This window comes from Scyliorhinus canicula, chromosome 4 (genome assembly GCF_902713615.1).
Source record: "Scyliorhinus canicula chromosome 4, sScyCan1.1, whole genome shotgun sequence".
Lineage (NCBI taxonomy): Eukaryota > Metazoa > Chordata > Chondrichthyes > Carcharhiniformes > Scyliorhinidae > Scyliorhinus > Scyliorhinus canicula.
The window spans coordinates 119079146-119100421 of record NC_052149.1 but is presented as its reverse complement, the minus strand read 5'-3'; the positions used below and the strand labels follow the sequence as shown (position 1 = coordinate 119100421).

At 48.8% G+C, this 21276-nt stretch overlaps 1 protein-coding gene across 4 annotated transcripts in view; it reads right to left on the bottom strand.

The window, feature by feature from the left end:
- The window catches only part of ralgps2 (Ral GEF with PH domain and SH3 binding motif 2), a 646420-nt gene that overhangs the window by 409439 nt on the left and 215705 nt on the right, over positions 1–21276 (bottom strand). For all 4 annotated transcript variants that reach the window (XM_038795105.1, XM_038795106.1, XM_038795104.1 and 1 more), the window contains one exon: positions 17393–17443. In XM_038795105.1, coding sequence (XP_038651033.1) covers positions 17393–17443 — 51 coding nt within the window. The remainder of the gene's footprint in view (positions 1–17392; positions 17444–21276) is intronic.

Genomic DNA, 21276 nt, shown 5'->3' with positions numbered 1-21276 from the left:
AGCCATGGATAGACCACCTTTCCCATTTTACTTTTGAGCCAGACAGGAATAAATAATTGTTGCAGTTCCTCCATGTGCTCTTTGAATGTTTGCCATCGCCTAACCACTGTCATCCCTTTAAGTAACATTCCCTAATCGATCATGGCTAACTCACGTCTGTAATGCCCGGGCATCAGACAATATCATCTTTGAATTGGACCAAGACCACCAAAATGCACGGGCTGCAGGATTTGCTGCCATTGCAGGGATGGCCCAGGTCCAGGGGGCGATCGATGGCATACATGTCGCCCTGTAAGCATAGGGGCATCAGGGAGTGCCCTATATTAACAGGAAGAGGTTCCACTCTCTAAATGTTTAGATTTTATGCGACCACCGCCTCAGAATCGTGCAATCATGTGCAAACTATCCTGGGAGCGTGCATGACAGCTACATCCTGGGACACTCAGAGATCCCCATCTTCGAGGACCACCCCAGGATGATGGGTTGGCTCGTGGGAGACAAGGGATACTTGCTGAGATCATGGGTAATGACGTCGTTGTGGAGGCATGAGACCAAGACCGAGACTCGATACAATGAGGCCCACATTCTCATCCATGCTGTCATTGTCCAGGGTATCGGGCTGTTCAAGATACAGTTCCGATGCCTTGACCGCTTTGGCGATGCCTTGCAATACACCCCCCAGAAGGTCTCCAGCTTTGTGATGGTTTGCTGTGCCCTCCACAATCTGTCACAGTAGCAGGGTAACATCCTGGAAGAGGCAGAGAAATTGCAGCCTCATCTGAGGATAAGCAGTACAGGAGGGGCTGGAGGACCAGCCTGAGGATGGAGGGCAGGTGGCAGCAAGGGTCTGACATGCCAGGAGGACGAGGGAGGCCCTCAACATTTCCAGATTCTCCTAGGCTGAGGCTGTGTCGGTCACTCAACAAATCCCCCCTACCCCTCCCATTTCCCTTCCTCCCCAATTTTCCTCCCTCAACCATTCCAATCTCCCCCCCCCCCCCCCAACCTATCCTCCAAGGGTTTGTGTAACATGAAATGAAATGAAATGAAAATCACTTATTGTCACGAGTAGGCTTCAATTAAGTTACTGTGAAAAGCCCCTAGTCGCCACATTCCGGCGCCTGTCCAGGGAGGCTGGTACGGGAAATGAACCGTGCTGCTGGCCTGCTTGGTCTGCTTTAAAAGCCAGTGATTTAGCCCAGTGTGCTAACCCAGCCCCATGATTCCATGATTCCAGGATGATAGGCTTATGTTGGCACTGTCAGCGGGTCACCATACAAGCCGGAGAGTGATGATAACTCATTGTTAGTAAAGCTCTGGTACTCCTCAGTTTCTGCTAAAGTTTGACTCCTGTATTACTGCTGACAGTGCGCTCACACCCATCCTTGGAATGTGAGCTGCACCAGGGGCTTTGGATCTTGGACCCCTTTGCGCGGGGGTCGGGGGTGGGGGGGGGGACGAGGTGGAGGGCAACAGGAAGCAGTTGTGCAGGCAGGTCCAGTGTGAAGATTAACGTGACAGAGGGTACACATGTATGAGGTGTGACATGTTTTGATAATAAACATTTCACTGTGACAGATTTCCATTCCCAATAGCTGCAGCTAGTGACCCCCTCCAGTGCAAACTCAGTTCTCCTCGCTCGTCTTGATCTTCTGTAATTCAGTACTATGGCTAGGTGTGTCTCCAGGATATACATCAGAGGTGGAGGTAGCCTGCTGCTTTCTGCACCCTGTGACCTCGGATGTTCTTGGCGGAGATCCTTTAGAGGGTCTAGAGCCAGGGGCCCTGGCTGTTTACCAGTATCACTGGCGTTGCCATGCCACCCTGTTCTGCCTACTGCCCTGAAGAGGCGCCAGTGTCAGGAGTAGGGGATTCGTACAAAATGGAGACCGCCGTAGTCCCCTTGTTGGCAGGCCCCAGCACTTCCTCCTCCCTGACGATGATTAGGGCCCTGGGGGTCTCCATGGGATGGAGAGGCAGCTGGAGTGAGTTCCAGAGGTCCCCGAGTCAGCTGGAGTTACCAGTCTTGGAGGCTCCCCATTGTCTGCACCATGGTGTCAACGCCTTCAGTGATGCCCCTCCGTGACTGAACCATGCTCTGCAGTGCCTCGGCCATATCCACCTACATCTGGGACACATCCCTCAGTAACTGGGACGTTATCTCGACGCCCTCACAAGGTCGTCATAGACTGAGCCATTCTTGGACACCACCACTCAAGACGCAATGGTATGCTCCAGGTTTTCCACTGGAGTCGCCGCCCTCGCAGTGTCGGCCTCAGTGCCACGCATTGTTGGCATCATCTCATGCACCTGAAGCCTTTGGAATCCTCCAATCAGCCTTGCAGTCGCTAGAATATGGCTGACGCCCCCTCATGAATCTCATGATTGTGTCCGATCATCTGCATCAGCTCTGGGGGAACCTGACCAGAGCTTTGGCATCTGGCTAGGTCCCAGGTGGGTCCTGGGATCCAGCTGACCTCTGAATGCTGTCTCCCTTGAATGTTCCTACCTCCGTCTGATATGCATCAGCAATTGTGTGGTGCTCACCAGTTTGTGCCCCCGAAGCCTGTCCCCCAATGTCGCCCACCAAGGTGCTTGTCTCTGCACGTGGAAGGTGCAGCAGACAGTTGTGGCACGTGGTCACCTCGGAGCTCTCCTCTGAGGTGTTCTCTTGGGTGATGAGGGATGGGGGACAACTCCGGATGGTCCTGCCTCATTAGTGATCCTGCAAGACAACGGACATGTGGTCGGTGAGAGGGAAGGATCATTTTGTCTGACATGAACAACTCAATTGAGACAGGTAACCTGGGTTAAATGGGCAGGGAATCCTCACCTCTCTGGCGCAAGCAATCTCGCTGTTGGTGAGTGCTCTCTCCCCCACCCCCCGGCCCCCGCCTTGGCCCTTTCCCATTATTATGGGCTATCTTCTCCTGCGGGGACAAAGAGAGAGCATTGTGAGCGCACACTTGATAGGTCAGGGGGGTCAACTGCAGGGCATGGGTGGGCTCCTGAGATGGACATGAAGGGGTTGCGCTAGTGGGTACTGAGGAACAAGCACGAAGTTCGGATGTGTGGGGTGGGGGGTGGGGGTTGCGAATTTGAGGGGCAAGCAGAACTGATGCCAGGAGAGAGGTGGTAACTTACCTTGCAGCTCATGAGAGGTCGTTGGTCTTCTTCCGTCTTCAGCAGTCCTCCGTGTCATGATGCCCGCACCGACAGCCACTGCCACTGCCTCCCAGGTGACATTTCTGACCCTGCTGCTGGTCCTGCAACCCCCTCAGGTGAACATGGTGCCCCGCCTCTCGCCCACATAGACGAGAAGCCTTGCGAGGTCGATATCCCGAAAGCGCGGAGCAGGTCTGCTCACGGCCATGCTGATGTGTTGACTTGGAGGGAATGGTGAGGGAGCGCTTGAAAGCAGCTCTCCCCTGTTGGGACAATTGGACAATTATCTGCCCTCGATCTTTTCATTGAGAACTGTCAACGGGACATTGGCCATCTTACTTTTTCTGCCCCCCTCACCGTTCCAACCTCTCTTCTTCCAAACTTTCTGCTCACTCCATCAGGTCTAACCCAGACTTTGTCATCAAACCTGCCACCAAAGGGGGTGCTGTTGTCGTCTAGACTAGAGTACTGACTTCTACCTCACAAAGGTTGAGCGCCAACTCTCAGATAATTCCTCCTACATCCCCCTGGACCATGACCAGACCGCTGAACATCAAGCCATTATCTCCAACACCGTTAACGACCTCATTTCCTGCAGGGTGCCTTCCCCCTAGCAGCTTTCAAATCATAGTCTCCCAACCCCGGACAGCCCTCTTTTACCGAATTCCCAAAATCCACAAAAAGGACTGTCCCGGCAGGCCCATTGTATCAGCATGCTCCTGCCCCACCAAACCTATTTTCTCTTATCTTGACTCCATCCTCACTCCTCTGGTCCATCCCCAACACCTACATCCGGGATTCGTCTGATGCCTTGCGTCATATTGACAGCTTGTAGATCGTGGGCCCTAACTGCATCCTATTCACCATGGATGTGCAATCTCTCTACACCTCCATCCCACAGCAGGATGGCCTGAGATGTTCTTGCTTCTTTCTCAAAAAGAGGCCTGGACAATTCCCATGCACGACCACTCTCCTCCGCCTTGCTGAACCCGTTCTATCTCTCAACAACTTCTCCTTTAACTCATGTCATTTTCTCCAAATCAAAGGTGTAGCAATGGGTACCCGCATGGGTCCTAGCTACGCTTGCCTTTTACGGGGTATGTGGAACATTCGTTGTCCCAGGTCTACCCGGGTCCCTTCCCACAACTCCTTTACCGGTGCATTGATGACTATTGTGGTGCCGCTTCATGCTCTCGTCCGGACCTGGAATAAATTCATCAACTTCGCTTCCAGTTTCCACCCGTCCATCGCTTTCACCTGGTTCATCTCAGGCACTTTCCTTCTCTTCCTTGATCTTTTGGTCTCCATTTCCAGCAATAGACTATCTACTAATATTCATAACATACACCAGTATATCATGGTGCAGACACACACTGATGGACATACACTAGGACCAATCAACATGCATAAACACTGCAGCCAATCACCAGTTAGAACACATACACTATAAAGGCAGAGAGCATCACTTTTCCCGCTCATTCTGGATGCTGCCTTTCAGAAGCACAAGAGCTCATCAAGTACAGTACAGACTCTCACCACGTGCGGAGTAATTCAACTGGTTCGGACAGGCACAGGTCTCTAGTTAAACTAGCATCGTGTATACCCACAGTTATAGTATGTCCAGTATTTTATAAGAGTTAATAAAATAGTGTTGAACCATCTTCAGTGCTGGTGGCATATGTCTGCTTCACGAGTCCACAGTGCCCAACACTTCATAGTACCGGTAGTTGAGGGATGTTAAAACTTCCGAGACCTACCTTCCAGTGATCAGCCTTCCACCAGTCTTGAGCAATCCTGCAATATGGACAGCGTTCGCCTGCCGCCGCAACTCCACATTACCGGAAACCTGGGCTCCAACTGGAAGATTTTTAAACAGCGCTGTCAGCTATACCTCGAGACCATGGACCTGGAATCTGGCTAGGACGCACGGAAGATTGCTCTCTTCCTCTTCACAGCCGGGGACCATGCCCTCCACGTCTTTAACTCGCTCACCTTCGCTGACGGGGAAGATAAATCAAAGTTCAAGACGGTCCTCCTAAAGTTCGACAGCCACTGCGAGGTCAAGGTAAACGAGAGCTTCGAGCGCTATATCTTTCAGCAGCGCTTACAGGGTAAGGACGAACCTTTCCAGTCCTTTATCACCAACCTCCGTGTCTTTGCGCAGTCCTGCAACTACGGGTCCACCTCTGACTCCATGGTAAGCGACCAGATAGTTTTTGGTGTAAAGTCGGAACCCCTTCACCAGCAGCTTCTTAAGGTCAAACAGCTCACCCTGTCCACTGCCATTGAGACCTGCGTGTTCCACGAGCACGCCTCCACGTGATATTCCCTCATCCAGGCTGCAGAAACGGCGCGGCAAGCTCCCCATGAGGCAGAACGGGTCTAGGTCATCAAATCGCTCCACGGCCTAAGCCTGGATGAAGGCGGTCATTTCGCACGCTTTTCACGGGCTCCCGCGCTTGGACACAACAAACGTGGTGACATCGAAGAATGTACGGCACAGGCACACACCACGCTGGATCACACCGCGCATGAGCGGTGGCGTAACGAGCACACCGATGCAACGGCGTGCAGCAACTGTTACCCCGCCCACTTAAAGCGGCAATGTCCCACGAAGTCCCAACAATGTTTGCAGTGCGGCAAACTTGGCCACTATGCTGCTTTATGCAGGTCGACTCAACCTGCTAGTTTCCGAAGATCCAGCCAGCCTCGCAGGGATGTCCGGGCTATTCAGCCCACAATCAACGAGCCTGTCGCAGCCCTGTCCCCCGACTTTGACAGCGGTGACCTGCAAGCCCCTTTTCAAGTCGGCATCATAACAAAGCACAGGATGTCTCCAAAGCACAGCACCAAGCCCATTCCGATACACAGCATTGATCCGGATGATGAATGGTGTGCCACCTTTACGGTCAACCGGTCCCCAGTAAGGTTCCGCCTGGACACCGGTGCCTCTGCCAATCTCATTGCATCGTCTGACCTTCTCAGTCTTCGTGTCCAGCCAGCCATCCTGCCATCTGCATGCCAACTGCTTGATTACAATGGAAATGCCATTGCTGCCAGAGGCTCCTGCCAACTCGAGGTAACGCACCGTGCTCACACAGCTGTACTATCCTTCGAGATCGTTGTCTCCTCGAAAGCCTCCTTGCTTGGTGCGCAGGCATGTAAGCTGCTGAATTTGGTGCAGAGGGTTCACTCTCTCTCCCAGCGACGTGTCTGCCTCTCCTGACATCGGCTTCAGGGCGCAACTCGACTCCATCATCCAACAGTACAACAACGTCTTCAAGGGCATGGGCACGCTCCTGTATACATACAAGATTCTACTCAAGCCAAACGCCACGCCCGTGGTACACGCACCTCGCAGGGTACCAGCGCCCCTTAAAGACCGCCTCAAGCAACAGCTCCAGGACCTCCAGGACCAAGGGGTCATCTCCAGGGTCACGGAACCGACCGACTGGGTGAGTTCCATGGTCTGTGTGAAGAAACCGTCCGGTGAGCTGAGAATTTGCATAGATCCTAAGGATCTTCATCGGAATATCATGAGGGAGCACTACCCGATCCCTAAGCGTGAGGAACTCACGTGTGAAATGGCACAACACTCGATGCCTCAAAAGGCTTCTGGCAAATCTAGCTGGATGAATCTAGCAGAAAGCTGTGCACATTCAATACGCCCTTTGGCAGATACTGCTACAACCAAATGCCATTTGGCATCATCTCGGCATCCGAAGTATTTCACAGAATAATGGAACAGATGATGGAGGGAATCGAAGGTGTCCGTGTCTACGTCAACGACATAATAATCTGGTCCACCACCCCGCAGGAGCACATCAGCCGCCTCAAGCGCGTCTTCAAGCGCATACACGAGCATGGCCTCCACCTCAATAGAGCTAAATGCTCTTTCGGCCAGTCGGACATCAAATTCCTGGGTGACCACATTTCCCATTTGGGTGTGCGGCCAGATGAGGACAAAATTGCTGCTGTCACTTCCATGAAAACATCCGAGGACAAGAAAGCGGTCCTCCGGTTTTTGGGTATGGTACATTTCCTAGGAAAGTTCATTGCCAACCTCGCCTCGCATACCAGGGCTCTCAGGAACCTGGTCCGGAAGACAACGGACTTCCAGTGGCTCCCTGCCCACGAGCTCGAGTGGAGGGAACTGAAGGCCAAGCTATCCACGGCCCCAGTTCTGGCCTTTTTTGATCCGACAAAGGAAACGAAAATCTCTACGGACGCCAGTCAGTCTGGCATTGGAGCCGTGCTTCTGCAGCGTGATGAGGCCCGTCATGGGCCCTCGTTGGGTATGCGTCACGGGCAATGACCCCCACGGAACAGCACTACACGCAAATAGAGGAGGAGTGCCTCGGTCTTCTGACCGGTGTCGTGAAGTTCCACGACTATGTTTATGGACTTCCCCAGTTTACTGTCGAGACCGACCATCGTCCGCTCGTCAACATAATATAAAAGTACTTGAATGATATGACGCCTCGCCTCCAGCGAATCCTGCTCAAGCTCCAGAGGTATGATTTCCAACTCGTTTATACCCCTGGCAAGGACCTTATCATTGCCGATGCCCTCTCCAGGTCGGTCACCATTCCATGCGATCACAAAGGGTTTGTTTGTCAGGTCGACGCCCAAGTTAAGTTCGCAGCCTCCCACTTGCCAGCATCGGATGTACGCCTGGGACAGATTCACCGCAAGACAGCAGCTGACCCCCTACTACAGCGTGTCATGCGCCTAATGACAGACAGGTGGCTCAAGGGCCAATGCCCACAGTTTTACAATGTTCGAGACGATCTGGCAGTCCTTGATGGGGTTCTCCTGAAGCTAGACCGCTTCGTGATCCCGCACAGCAAGCGCCAGCTGGTCCTGGAACAGCTGCACGAGGGCCATCTGGACATTGAAAAATGTCGCCGAAAAGCCAGGGAAGCTGTCTATTGGCCGGGAATCAACGACGACATTGCCAATGCGGTACTCAACTGCCCCACCTGCCAGCGTTTTCAGCCCGCCCAACCACGAGAGACTCTGATGCCCCATGAGTTGGGCACATCGCCCTGGACCAAGGTGGGCACTGACCTGTTCCATGCATTGGGTAGGGACTATGTATTAATTATTGATTACTTCTCAAACTACCCGGAGGTCATCAGGTTGCACGACCTCACTTCATCAGCTGTCATTCGGGCATGCAAAGAGACATTTGCCCGGCATGGCATCCTGCTCACAGTGATGTCGGACAATGGCCTTTGCTTCACAAGCCAGGAATGGGCCAGCGTCGCCCGGCAGTACAACTTCGCACAAGTCACATCCAGTCCCCTGTACCCTCAGTCCAATGGCAAAGCAGAAAAGGGGGTTCACATAGTCAAGAGGCTACTCTGCAAGGCTGCCGATGCCAGGTCTGACTTCAATCTAGCTTTGTTGGCCTATCGCTCCGCCCTGCTCTCCACTGGGCTGTCGCCAGCACAGTTGCTGATGAATCGCACCCTGAAGACGACGGTGCCGTCCATTCATACCCCAAATCTTGATCATGTTCCCGTGCTTCACAAGATGCAGACGCCTCGGGCGCAGCAAAAGTCGACACACGACTCACGTGCTGCTGATCTCCCTGACATCCAGCCAAACGACACGGTTCGTATTCATCTCCCGGAATGCTGGCTGGTCTGCAACTGCTGTTGTCCTCAGGCAGGTGGCGCCCCGTTCCTTCCTGGTTCGGTTACCAGAGGGATCCATTTGGCGCCGCAATCGGCGTGCCCTTCGCCTTGTTCCGCAATCATCACGGGATCCTCCGGGTAGCTCCTCTGCTGATCCTGCCATGGTCTGTGCAGAGCTTCCGGTCACTATGCCTCCCCCTGACTGTGTTGCAGCCCACCCAGCTCCTGACCTGGCGGCTATCGACCCACCCTTGAGACGGTCAACCAGAATTCGCCGCCCACCTCAGAGACTGAATTTATTAACTTTGCAAATTTATGGACTCTCTGAGATGTTTCCTTCCTTGTTCAATCGTTTTCTATTGGTTTGTATATAGCACTGTTCTTGTTCAATTTGTTGCATACTAATTATCTGCACCAGGCATCTTCCCTTGCATATAGCTTTGTTTTCTAGTGTATAGATCTGCACATATGTCTTTGCACCTCACATGTAGTTAGGAACATTCTTCACACACCCACACTATTTATTGTCACACATTCACATCAGATTTTTTTTAAAGGGGGAGGGATGTCATAATATACACCAGTATATCATGGTGCAGACACACACTGATGGACATACACCAGGACCAATCAACATGCATAACACCGCAGCCAATCACCAGTTAGAGCACACTCACTATAAAGACAGAGGGCATCACTTTTCCCACTCATTCTGGATGCTGCCTCTCAGAAGCACAAGAGCTCATCAAGTACAGTACAGACTCACACCATGTGCTGAGTAATTCAACTGGTTCGGACAGGCACAGGTCTCTAGTTAAACTAGCATCGTGTATACCCAGTAATAGTATGTCCACTATTTTATAAGAGTTAATAAAATAGTGTTGAACCATCTTCAGTGCTGGTGGCATATGTCTGCTTCACGAGTCCACAGTGCCCAACACTTCATCCACTACAAGCTCACTGACACCCACAGCTATCTGGACTACAGCTCTTCGCACCCTACACCCTGTAAGGACTCCATCCCTTTCTCTCAGTTCCTTCTCCTCCATCGCATTTGTTCCGATGATGCCACTTTCGAAAATTTGTTCCTTCTTCCTCACCCATGATTTCCCACCTACAGTTGTTGACAGGGCTCTAAACAGTGCGCGGTCCATCGTCCGCGCCACTACCTTCTTCCATTCCCTTCCCCTCCCTCCCAGACAAGGATAGAGTCCCCCTCGTTCTCACATTTCACTCCACCAGCCTCTGCATGCGATCCTCTGCCATTTTCGCCAACTCCAACGTGATGCCACCACCAAACACATCTTCCCTCTGTCAGCATACTGCAGAGACCGTTCCCTCCGAGATAATCTAGTCCACTCCTCCACCATACCCAACTCCTCCCACCACCCATGGCACCTTCCCATGCAATCGCAGAAGGTGGAGCACCTGCCCCTTTAGCTTTTCCATGCTTAACATCCCAGGCCCAAAACACTCATTCCAGGTTAAGCAGTGTTTCACTTGCACCTCATTCAATCTGGTCTATTGCATTTGCTGCTCTCAATGTGGTCTCCTCTATATCGGAGAGACCAAATGCAGACTGGGTAATCGCTTTGCTGAGCACCTTCAGTCACATGCGCATTCAGGACCCTGATCTTCCTGTTGTTTCCCATTTTAACGCAAGACCCTGCGCCCATGCCCAGATGTCTGTCCTTGGCATGCTGCAATGTTCCAGTGAAGCTCAACGCAAACTGAAGGAATAACATCTCATCTTCCGGTTAAGCACACTACAGCCTTCCGGTCTCAACATCGAATTCAACAACTTCAGATGACTAGCACTACCCCACCACGACCCATTTGATTTCATCCCTTTTGATTTTAACCATTTCTTTCTCTCTTGTCTTTCTTTATATATATTTAACCCCCCCACCATCTTACCCACCTTTCCTTACCCTTTCTCCCATTTGCTTCCCCCTACATCTACATCTGTCACAGTTTACCCTCTGATGTTAGTTTCTCTGTTGTTGGGCCTTTCACACCTTTTGTTCTCTCTGGGGACTGCCATTCACACTATTTCCCCATGGTTTCTGTGGCTATTAGCACCCGGCTTCCCTTAGTTTCTGTGGCTATGACTCATCTTTCATTCTCACTCCACAGTATAAATATTTCCCACTTTCTCTGTCTTATAGCTTTGACAAAGAGTCATCTGGGCTCGAAACGTTAGCTCTTTTCTCTCCCTACAGATGCTGCCAGACTTGCTGAGATTTTCCAGCATTTTCGCTTTGGTCTCCCTTGTTGGTGGTGAGCAGTTGTGACGCAAGTTTGGCAAATCAGACAGCAAGGAAATCAGTAATGTTGAGAAACATCTGGGGGTCCATTTTTGGCACTAAGTACCGTTGAATAAGGGCCACGATCTCTCCAATGCAGACATTGCGAAACTCCCTGCCAAACACGCCCAAAGCCGGACTTTAACTGGAATCCGCTGCATGGAGCCTATCTTCCTCAAACAGGGAAATGACAGATTCCAAATGTTGAAATACTTCAGTAAAGCAACTCGTTTGCTGTTCAGACTTCATGAGGAAGAATCTCTTCCAATGCTGGGTGCATCTTCTTCTTGATTTGCCAGTTTTCTGTTCCAATTGAATTTTTAAAAACATCATTTGGGCGTCGCTGGTTAGGCCAGCATTTATTGCCCATCCCTAGTACTCCCACTGTACTGTTAGGGAGGGAGTTCTGGGCTGTTTCCCCAGCGACAGTGAAGAAACAGCGATATAATTCCAAGTAAGGGTGGTGAGTGAATTGGAGGGGAATCACCAGGTGGTGGGGTTCCCAGGTATCTGCTGCTCTTGTCCTTCTAGATGACAATGGTCATGGGTTTGGAAGGTGCTGTCTAAGGAACCTTGGTGAGTTCCTGCAGTGCATCTTGTAGATGATACAGATGGCTGCCACTGGTCGTCGGTGGTGTAGGGGTTGAATGTTTGTGGAAAGGTGAGCAATCAAGCAGGCTGCTTTGCCCTGGATAGTGTTGAGCTTTTTAATTGTTGTTGGAGCTGCACTCATCCAGGCACGTGGAGAGTATTCCATTACACTCCTGACTTGTGCCTTGTCAATGGTGAACAGGTCTTTGGGGGTCAGGTGGTGGGTATTCACTGCAGGATTCCTAGCCAGTGTTAATATGGCTAGTCCAGTTCAGTTTCTGATCAATGGTAACCCCCAGGATGTTGACTGTGAGGGATTCAGCGATGGTAATGTCACTGAATGTCAAGGGACAATGGTTAGATCTTCTCTTGTAGGAGATGTTCATTGTCTGGCACTTGTGTGGCGCAAATGTAACTTGCCACTTGTCAGTCCAAGCCTGGATATTGTCCAGGTCTTGCTGCATTTAGACATGGACTGCTTCTTTATCTGAGAAGTCACAAATGGTACTAAACATTGTGCAGTCATCCGCAAACATCCCACATCTGACCTTACGATGGAAGGGAGGTCACTGAAGCAGCTGAAGATGGTTGGGCCTGAAACACTACCCTGAGGAACTCCTAGTGATGTCCTGGTCCTTATTAGTTATTTCTTCAGAATGTGATGCCAGCAACTCATCAACATCCTCTGGTGCAATGTCTAAGTTGAGTTCCTCACCCATTTCAACATCATTTTGGGTCACCTCTTCAACGGTGTCCATAAAGCTTTTGAAGTCATACACAAACTCAGGCCTCAATTTTCTCCAAACACCATGCAATTTTGATTGTGTGACTTCACTCCATGCCTCACCTATGTTCTTAACTGCGCGGTAAATGTTGAAAATCTTCCAAAATTCCCTGAAATTTGGTCTACCTTGTCTCGCTACTTTCTGATAGCCTGGGCAAATAATCGCCTAAGATAGTTGGCTTTACAGAATGCAATTACTGCCAGGTCCATGTGAGTTGGTGTTGGGGGGCAGAAATACAATTTTGATGTCAGGATGCAGGTCATCAAGGATGTTGAGATGGCCAGGAGCATTGTCAGGGAACAACAATATTTTAAATGCAAGATTATTTCTGCTGCAATAATCCTGGACACTTGGCACAAAATGATTAAGTCAATCCTCAAAGATGTTCTGATTGACGCACACCTTACAATTGGATTTCCATATCTCGGAGAAAAGCCTCAACATATCACTTGAAAGCCCCGGATGGTGTTCCAAATGGTAAACAAGCAAAGGTTTAAGCTCAAAGTCACTCGCAACACTGGCACCGAGTAGAAGTGTGAGCCTATCTTTAACAGCTTTGTAACCTGGCATGGATTCCCCCTCTTTGGGAATGTAAGTTCCCAACAGCATTTGTTTTACAAAAGTGCCCATTTTCATGAACATTAAAAAATTGCCAAGCACAATATCTCTCCTTTTCAATTATATCAAATCATTAGGGGCTGGTTTAGCATAGTGGGCTAAACAGCTGGCTTGTAATGCAGAACAAGACCAGCAGCGCGGGTTCAATTCCCATTCCAGCCTCCCCAAACAGGCGCTGGAATGTGGCGACTAGTCACAGTAACTTCATTGAAGCCCACTTGTGACAATAAGTGATTATTATCAGCCAATGTTTCAAATAAGCATGAGCTGCCTCCTCATCAGCACTGGCAGCTTCACCCGAGACCTTGATGTTATGCAAATTGACCCTGGCTTTAAAACACATAAACCACCCCTTCTTGCATTAAAAGGCCCAATATTACAATTCTTCCCCTTTTGCTTCTTTGGATTACCATAACGACTCCTACCCTTTTCTTGAATTATGCTTAATCCCACAAGAACATTGCATCGACTTTGGTCTTCTAGCCAAACTATTAACAGTTTCTCAACATGAGAAATAAGTCCAACATGCTGCCTAGTTACCACAGTTGATTGCATAGGAGCCGGACTCTTAACGTGTTCCTGAATGCTTCGCTTGTTTTTCAAGATGGTTACAATAGTCGTTCGGGGGCTATCCAAAGCTTTACCAATTTCAGTGTTTGTCTCACCATTTTCAGACCTCTTTATTATTTCCATGTCTGTTTTCATAGTAATTGCTCTATGCTTCTTGAAAAAGAAACATCTCTTGCACCAGATTTACACGTTTCTGCCATTATTATGGACAAATGAACTCTAAATTTAAAGAACACTGTAGAACAATATTAGTATCTTCCTCAAGACAGAAATCAGATTCTTATGTAGCAGGTAATCAACTTCCAGGTGATGTCACGTAAGACGGGATGCACTCAGAGTGGCTCCCAGAAAGATTGCATTTTGAGTCTTTTTCTCTGTATTTGTTCCGGCGTTTTGGGCCCCAAACTTGAAGAGACTTCCAAAGAAATGCCTCCCAGCAGGAACATGAAACCAGCAATGAAAAATCCAGTATTATTCTGAAATGCTCTGTAAGCTCCACAAATTGAATCTTACAAGCCTGGTGAGCAGAGCCAGAGCAGACTTACAAAGATGGGATATCCTTCCACTATCACTGACAGGCCATGTTTAATTTATTAAGATGAATATCTTGCTGCAGTTTGAGTTCTTGTTTTAATGCCTCCCAGTTTTTCTGCCCAAGTCATTTTTATGGGAAGGGGAGCGGCTCATAATGGGCGGAAAGAACACCTTGAATCCGGAGAACGGTCCGACAAAGGGAGAGGCAGGTGGGAGGGTCGGTATTGCCAAATTTGCTACATTATTACCGGGTGGCAAATGCTGAGAAGGTTCTGGGGTGCTTTAGGGATCAGGAAGTTAGTTGGACGCAAATGGAGTCTGGGTCATGTAGAGGAACAAGGTATGGAGGCCCTGGTAACGGCATTCTTGCATTTTTCAACGGCAAAATATTCTGGGAATCCGGTAATCTCCACGTTAAAATATGGCGGCAATTTTGCCAGCATTTCAAGCTGAGGACAATGTCAAAATGGGCCCCAATCTGTAGGAATATTTTATTTGAGCCAGAAAAATCGAAGCTGTATTTAGGAGATGGAAAGATAAGGGACTAGAGAGGGCGAGAGATTAGTTCTTGGAGGGATGGTTTGCAAGTTGGGAGGAATTAAAGGAAAAGGCAGAGCTTGGGAGATTGGATGGGTTCAGATGTATTCCGGTGTGAGACTTTGTCAGGTGAGTGCTTCCCACTTTTCCAGAGACACCGCCATTCACCTTGCTGGAAGGAATCCTCTCACGTGCAGGGTCGGAGGAGGGCAGCACGTCTGGGGTTTACATGCATTTATTGGAAGAACAGCAGGTTTTGATGGATAAGTTAAAGGCTAGGTGGAGGCGGAGCTAGAGTCTATTTTGGAGGAAGAGGTGTGGAGCGAGTCCCTCTGTAGGGTAAATGCAACATCACCATGTGTGAGGCTAAGCACAGTAGTTAGGACTGTTGTTTCACAGCGCCAGGCATCCGGATTCAATTCCCGGCTTGGGTCACTGTCTGTGTGGAGTCTGCAAGTTTCAAGGGACCTGGGTTCAATTCCCAGCTTAGGTCACTGTCTGTGTGGAGTTGGCACGTTATCCCCATGTCTGCATGGGTTTCCTCCGGGTGCTCTGGTTTCCTCCCGGAAGTCCCGAAAGACATGCTTGTTAGGTGAATTGGACATTCTGAATTCTCCCTCCGGAACAGGCGCCGTAGTGTGGCGACTCGGGGATTTTAACAGTAACTTCATTGCAATGTAAGCCTACTTGTGACACTAAAAGATTATTATAAGATTAAGGTTGTATTTAGGACACATCTCACCAAGGCCAGGATGAGTAGATTTTTCGAGGAGGTCTAGGATAAGTCTGAGCGGTGCTCAAGAGGGCCTGTTCACCATACACACATGTTGTGGTCCTGCCCCAAATTTGTGGGCTATTGGATGTACTTTTTCTGCACCATATTAGCAATCCTGAAGCTTAATTTAGAACTCTGCCCATTAGTCGTAATATTTAGAGTGTCAGACCAACCAGAACTGAGGACAGTGGCAGGGGCAGATGCACTGGCAATCACATCACTGTTGGCACGGCGACTAATACTGCTGAGCTGGACGCAGACAACATCACCAGTGTCGAAGCATGGCTGGGTGGATTAGGTCATGCAAAATTGCCCTTACTGTCCATAAAAGGTTTGGTGGGGTTACTGGGATAGGGTGGAGGTATGGGTTTAGGTAGGGTGCTCTTTCCAAGGGTCAGTGCAGACTCGATGGGCCAAATAGCCTCCTTCTGCACTTTAAACTCTATGATTCTATGACTGCACAGTGACTGAAAGATGTATCACTGATAGTGGAGTGAAATGGTGAGAGCATACAGCACTATATAGAATTAAAGTTACAAGAGCAGAAGGATATTCTGTGAGAGGGTTGGCCAGACGTTCCAGCCAGGGAACCCTTTTGACCTCCCAGGACTACTGAAAGAACCCCTGAGAAACATTCTCATTGTGCTGAAGAGCCAAACCACAAAAAAATGTTTGTTTTTGCGCAATTGGTACAAGCATACATGAACCCAAAAACCTAATTTATAGAAGTCTTTTTGTTTCTTATATGTTTATTATAATTAAAAAGTTCTCTTATTACAAAACGTTTGTAGCCGTCAATATTTTGTCAGATGTAATGGATGAGGTATGCACTCTCACCCTCCTGCTCACCCTTACCTCTCCCCCCTCACCTCTCACTGTGACCTGATCACTCCTCTCCTGACCCAAGGCGCAACTGCTCAAGCTCTTCCTCCTTCCCCCTCACAGGTACCACTCTTGCTCCCCCTCACAGCTCCACTCTCTCTCGTAGGGCGCGCTCTCCACCTCCCACAGACCACGCTCCTTTCACTTACTGGATTCTGGAGAAACCAGCCTCTGATTGGATGAGTTGGAAACAGCATGAAACTCAAACTGTATTGATCAGCCTGTCCTGTTAAAGAAACCCTGGGAGTCTCCTGTAGAACCCTGGGCTTCCGCAGAACCTAATTTGGGAACCCCTGTGCTTGCTTTGTCTCATACCGGAGTCTGTTGTAGAACTAATGAATAGAGATTATCATGCTAGTAAACAATCCAATTATTGTGGTATCATGTGATTATTAGGATGTCATGCGACTCCTGGGACAGTAGAAGATGAGCTGGATGGACCATAGCCTTTAATCATCCTTGAACTATTCTAAGCTTCCATGTAAAATGCATAAAATTGTTGTGCCACTTAGAATGAAACAGTAATGTAAATGAGTAACATTAAGCAAATAGGCATAGTCATTCCTGGTAACCAAGCTCAGAACTTGATGTTCTGTTCAAGATTGAGAGACTGCAGACTGATTAGCTGATTAAGGAGAAAAGAGCAATGGATTTAATTACCAGAGAAATCAGGTCTCAGACAAAAGCCAGAATAGTTTCTATCTGACTGGTGTTCAGCTTGAAAATAGATCTGCTTTACCAGCTGCAGAATAATGGCAAAAAGGCAGCATTAACCACCATTGGCACATACTTGGAAAACTGTTGGAGCATTCAGAATGGAACTAAAATAGAGTAGAAGGAAATGGAAGAGGTGTGTTGGACCAAACTGGAGCAGTCAATCATCAGCTATAAACATGGTTGTGAATACCAAATTGTGAGTAAACGTATTGAGGTCATAAGATATATTGCATCTTGTCAGAAACTATGAAGTAATCTGAAGGAACTTACCTCAGGCTGAATAGTTTTAAACACTGGTGCATCCATTAGTGTTATCTGACTCTGAAAGAAACCAAACAGATCAGATATCGCAATTTAACTGTGTAATTAGCCAACCATCACAACTTTTTTGAACATTGTAAACTGAAAATAAGTTTTGCGATTGCGTTCCATTTTGAGAAAATATGAAACCTTACAAAATAGACGAGTAATAGCCACTGTACATATCTTAGAATTAGTGGAATTAATGTTCAGGACATAGCAAAATGCAGGAGGAGGCCATTCAGCCCTTTGAACATGCTCCGCTATTCAATGAAATCATGCTCACCACACGAACGGGACACCCAAGTCCCTTTGAAGTTCAACATTTCCCATCCTCTCACCATTTAAGAAATACTCTGTATATCTGTTCTTCCTATTACAGTGGAAACCTCACATCTCTCCACATTATATTCCATCTGCCAAATGTTTGCCCACTCACTTAGCCTCTCCAAATGCCTCAAAAGCATTTCTGCACCATCCTCACAACTCACATTTCAAGTTTTGCGTCATCTGCAAAGTTGGGTAGGTTGAAATTCCAGTTGCGGCCATGAGCTAAGAGGTCGCACAAAAGGTAGCTCTCATTTAGGAACTTTGGCTTAGGCCTTTCAACCCAACAAACCGGCACCAACCAGGGCAAGAAATTCCCCAATCTAACCCCCCATCCACCGCGGTGCCAGCTAGAATGCCAAAGAACCAGCAATCCAGTAATAAAGCCAGAAAAGGCAGGGAGAAGGAAAGCTCAACCTCGGAGCAGGGAAGGCCATATGGCAACATGGAGCCAGCCATGGCTGACCCAACGGACTCACCAGTGCAGACCCAGGCAATGGAGTTCATTCCCACTGAGATCCAGAGGCATGGGGCAGCGATGACCTCTTGGCAGTAGTAGGGTCAGCAGTAGAGGCGACAATGGCCCTATAAGAGAAGCAATTGGCAGACTGGAGGGGAGGCCTGAGGCCGGTGCGGGACCCAGAAAAAGTCACCGCGGACCAGAGGGGCCTGATCTCTGCTCTCGAAGCTGAAGCTGATCAAGTCTCAGAAGGCCCTGAGAGAAAAGGTTGGTGACCAAGAAAACAGGTTGTGCTACTAGAACCTGCAGATCGTGAGGCTACCGGAGGGCACAGGGCAAGAGGAACCCCACAGAGTACATGGCGGCGATGCTTGGGAAGCTGGTTGGAGAGCAGGGAATCGCCAAGCCCCCGAAGGTGGACCATGGCCACAGGTCGCTCCACTAGCGGCCTAAGGCAGGGGAACCACCACGCGTAATGATAATGAGGCTCCATGGATTCCAGGACAAAGTGCGGATCCTGAAGTGGGCAAAAAACACAAGGGCGTGCGAGTGGGAAGATTACACCATCCGCTTGTACCAGGACATTGGGGCAGACCTAGCCAAATGCAGGGCAGAATTTAATGGCACCAAAACCGCACTGTTCAAGAGCAAGGTGTGGTTTGGTATGCTCTACCCCGTCACACTACCTGAAAGAGAAGGAGTTCTCCTTCTTCCCCCACATGCACAGGGCTTACCATGCATAGACTTTTTCATAGTCAGGAAATGGTACATCTCGGGGTAGTGGGGCGGAATACTCCACGATAGTAATCACCGACCATGCTCCATACTACATGGACATTAAGTTGGAGGCAGGCCTGGCCCAGCGACCCCCATGGACACGGCCCTCCTCGCTGATAAGGCATTCTATGTAAAAATATCACAAGCCATCGAGGGTTATGTAACCGGCAACCCTCCATGTTGTTGGATGGAGGCACTGAAGGTTGTGATCGGGGGAAATAATACCTTATAGGAGCAAGAAAGAAAGGCGGTACTCCACAGCCCAGACCGTGGAATTACTTTTCTTTTCATTTACGGGATGGGGGGTGGTCGCTGGTTATTGCCCATCCCTAGTTGCCATTCAGAAGCTGGTGGTGCGTTGGCTTCTTGAACTGCTGCAGTCCTTGAGGTGTAGGTACACCTACTCTGCTGTTAAGGAGAACATTCCAGGATGTTGCCAGGTGACAGTGAAGGATATATTTCCAAGTCAGGGTGGTGAGTGTCTTACTGGTGGAGAAGAAAGCACTACAGACGGAATTTGAACTGTTCTCCGCTGGAAAGCAGTCCACCAACTCAGTCAGTCACGGGGAACCTTCTACAGACATGGCGAAAAGGCAAGCTGCCTGCCGGCACACCAACTAAGGAAACAGACTGCCTCAAAGAAATACTACAGGTTAGGGATGGAATGGGAGGATTGCCGTGGCTCCGAATGAGATCAACAGAGCTTTTGCAAACTTCTACCGGGGCTTGTGCAACTCCAAGCCTCCGGAGTAGGACTTAGAAATGAACAGTTCTTTGACGGACTGGATGTACCAGTTCTGTGAGAAGACGAGAAACACTGGCCCAAAGCACCGCTGTGCAGGATGAGATCACGGATGCAGTCCATGCACTCAGGGAAGGCATCGGGACCAGACGGGTTCCCGGTGGACATTTACAAAAGGTTTTCGGCAATACTGGCCTGCCACCTGCAGGAGATGTTCAATGACTCGCTGTCGAAGGGGGCCCTGCCGCCCACGCTAGCACAGGCCTCAATCTCATTGATCCCAAAAAAGACAAGGAACCGACGGAGTGTGGGTTAAACAGGCCCATCTCACTCCTGAACACTGATGCTAAAGTCCTGGTGAAAGATCTTAGATAGTCGGAAGGGTGGATGGGCAACCGTAGAGGGGTAAGAAGCACAGAGTTTCACTCTATAAAGATGATCTGCTCCTCAAGGAGTTTGGAGCTTTCTCAGGTTACAAACTCAACCTGGGGAAGGGCAAAATCTTGCCGGTGAACCCCCAGGGGGAAGAGCAGAGCTGAAGGAGCTACGTTTTAAACTGACTCAAACCAAGTTCAAGTACCTGGGTATACAAATAGCTCACAACTGGACATTGCTCCACAAGTGCAACCTCTCCAGCCTAGTGGAGGAGGTGAAGAGGGATCTGCAACGGTGGAGCTCACTTCCACTATCACGAGCGGGAAGGATGCAGACAATTAAAATGAACATTCTGCCCGGGTTCCTCTTCTTATTCAGGACACTCCCAATTGTTGTCCACAAATCCTTCTTTTCTTCTTCACCGGGGTTGATAAGCTAATCTTGGCATTCGTCTGCGGGTGGGGGGGGGATGCTGCTGAACGTCCTATTCTACCACTGGGTGGCAAATACAGAGAATGTGTGAGGAGGTGGCTGTGAGAGCCACAGGCAGAATGGGTCCAAATCTAAATATACCACATTACCGGTACCCCCCTTATCTATTATGCTAGTTACATCTTTAAAAAAAACTACTCTATGTTTGTCAAACATGATTTCTCTTTCGTAAATCAATATTCTACAACTAGATTCATGTGACAAACAAGTAACATCTTAACCAACCTTATAAAACAAATGTGCAAATGTTAGATGATATGATACAAGTTCACATATGTAGTATAATTACACATCACTTCAATAACAACAATTCAATTCAACTTGAGGTAAACATAAAACAATTATTTTCAGATGTTCAATTGAAAACCTCAGCATGCTCATTGCACTAATCAAAAACTGTATTCACAGACATATGCATTGCAGGAAGGCTTTGAGGAAAAGATGAATGCAAGAGGTGACTATGTTGGAAAATATTTTTAGATTTAATAAGTATTGTGCCTGAAGAAAACAGCTGCTTTTGCTACAGCCAAAATTGAATATTTTAATAATGTATGCAAAATATGGAATGTAATTAGCATTCAAAACCAAGAAGGCATTAGCTGAATTTGATTCCTTTTGCAATCAGAGTAATATACATAAATGGCAAAGCTAAAAATTTACATCAGATTCTATTTGCCTGAC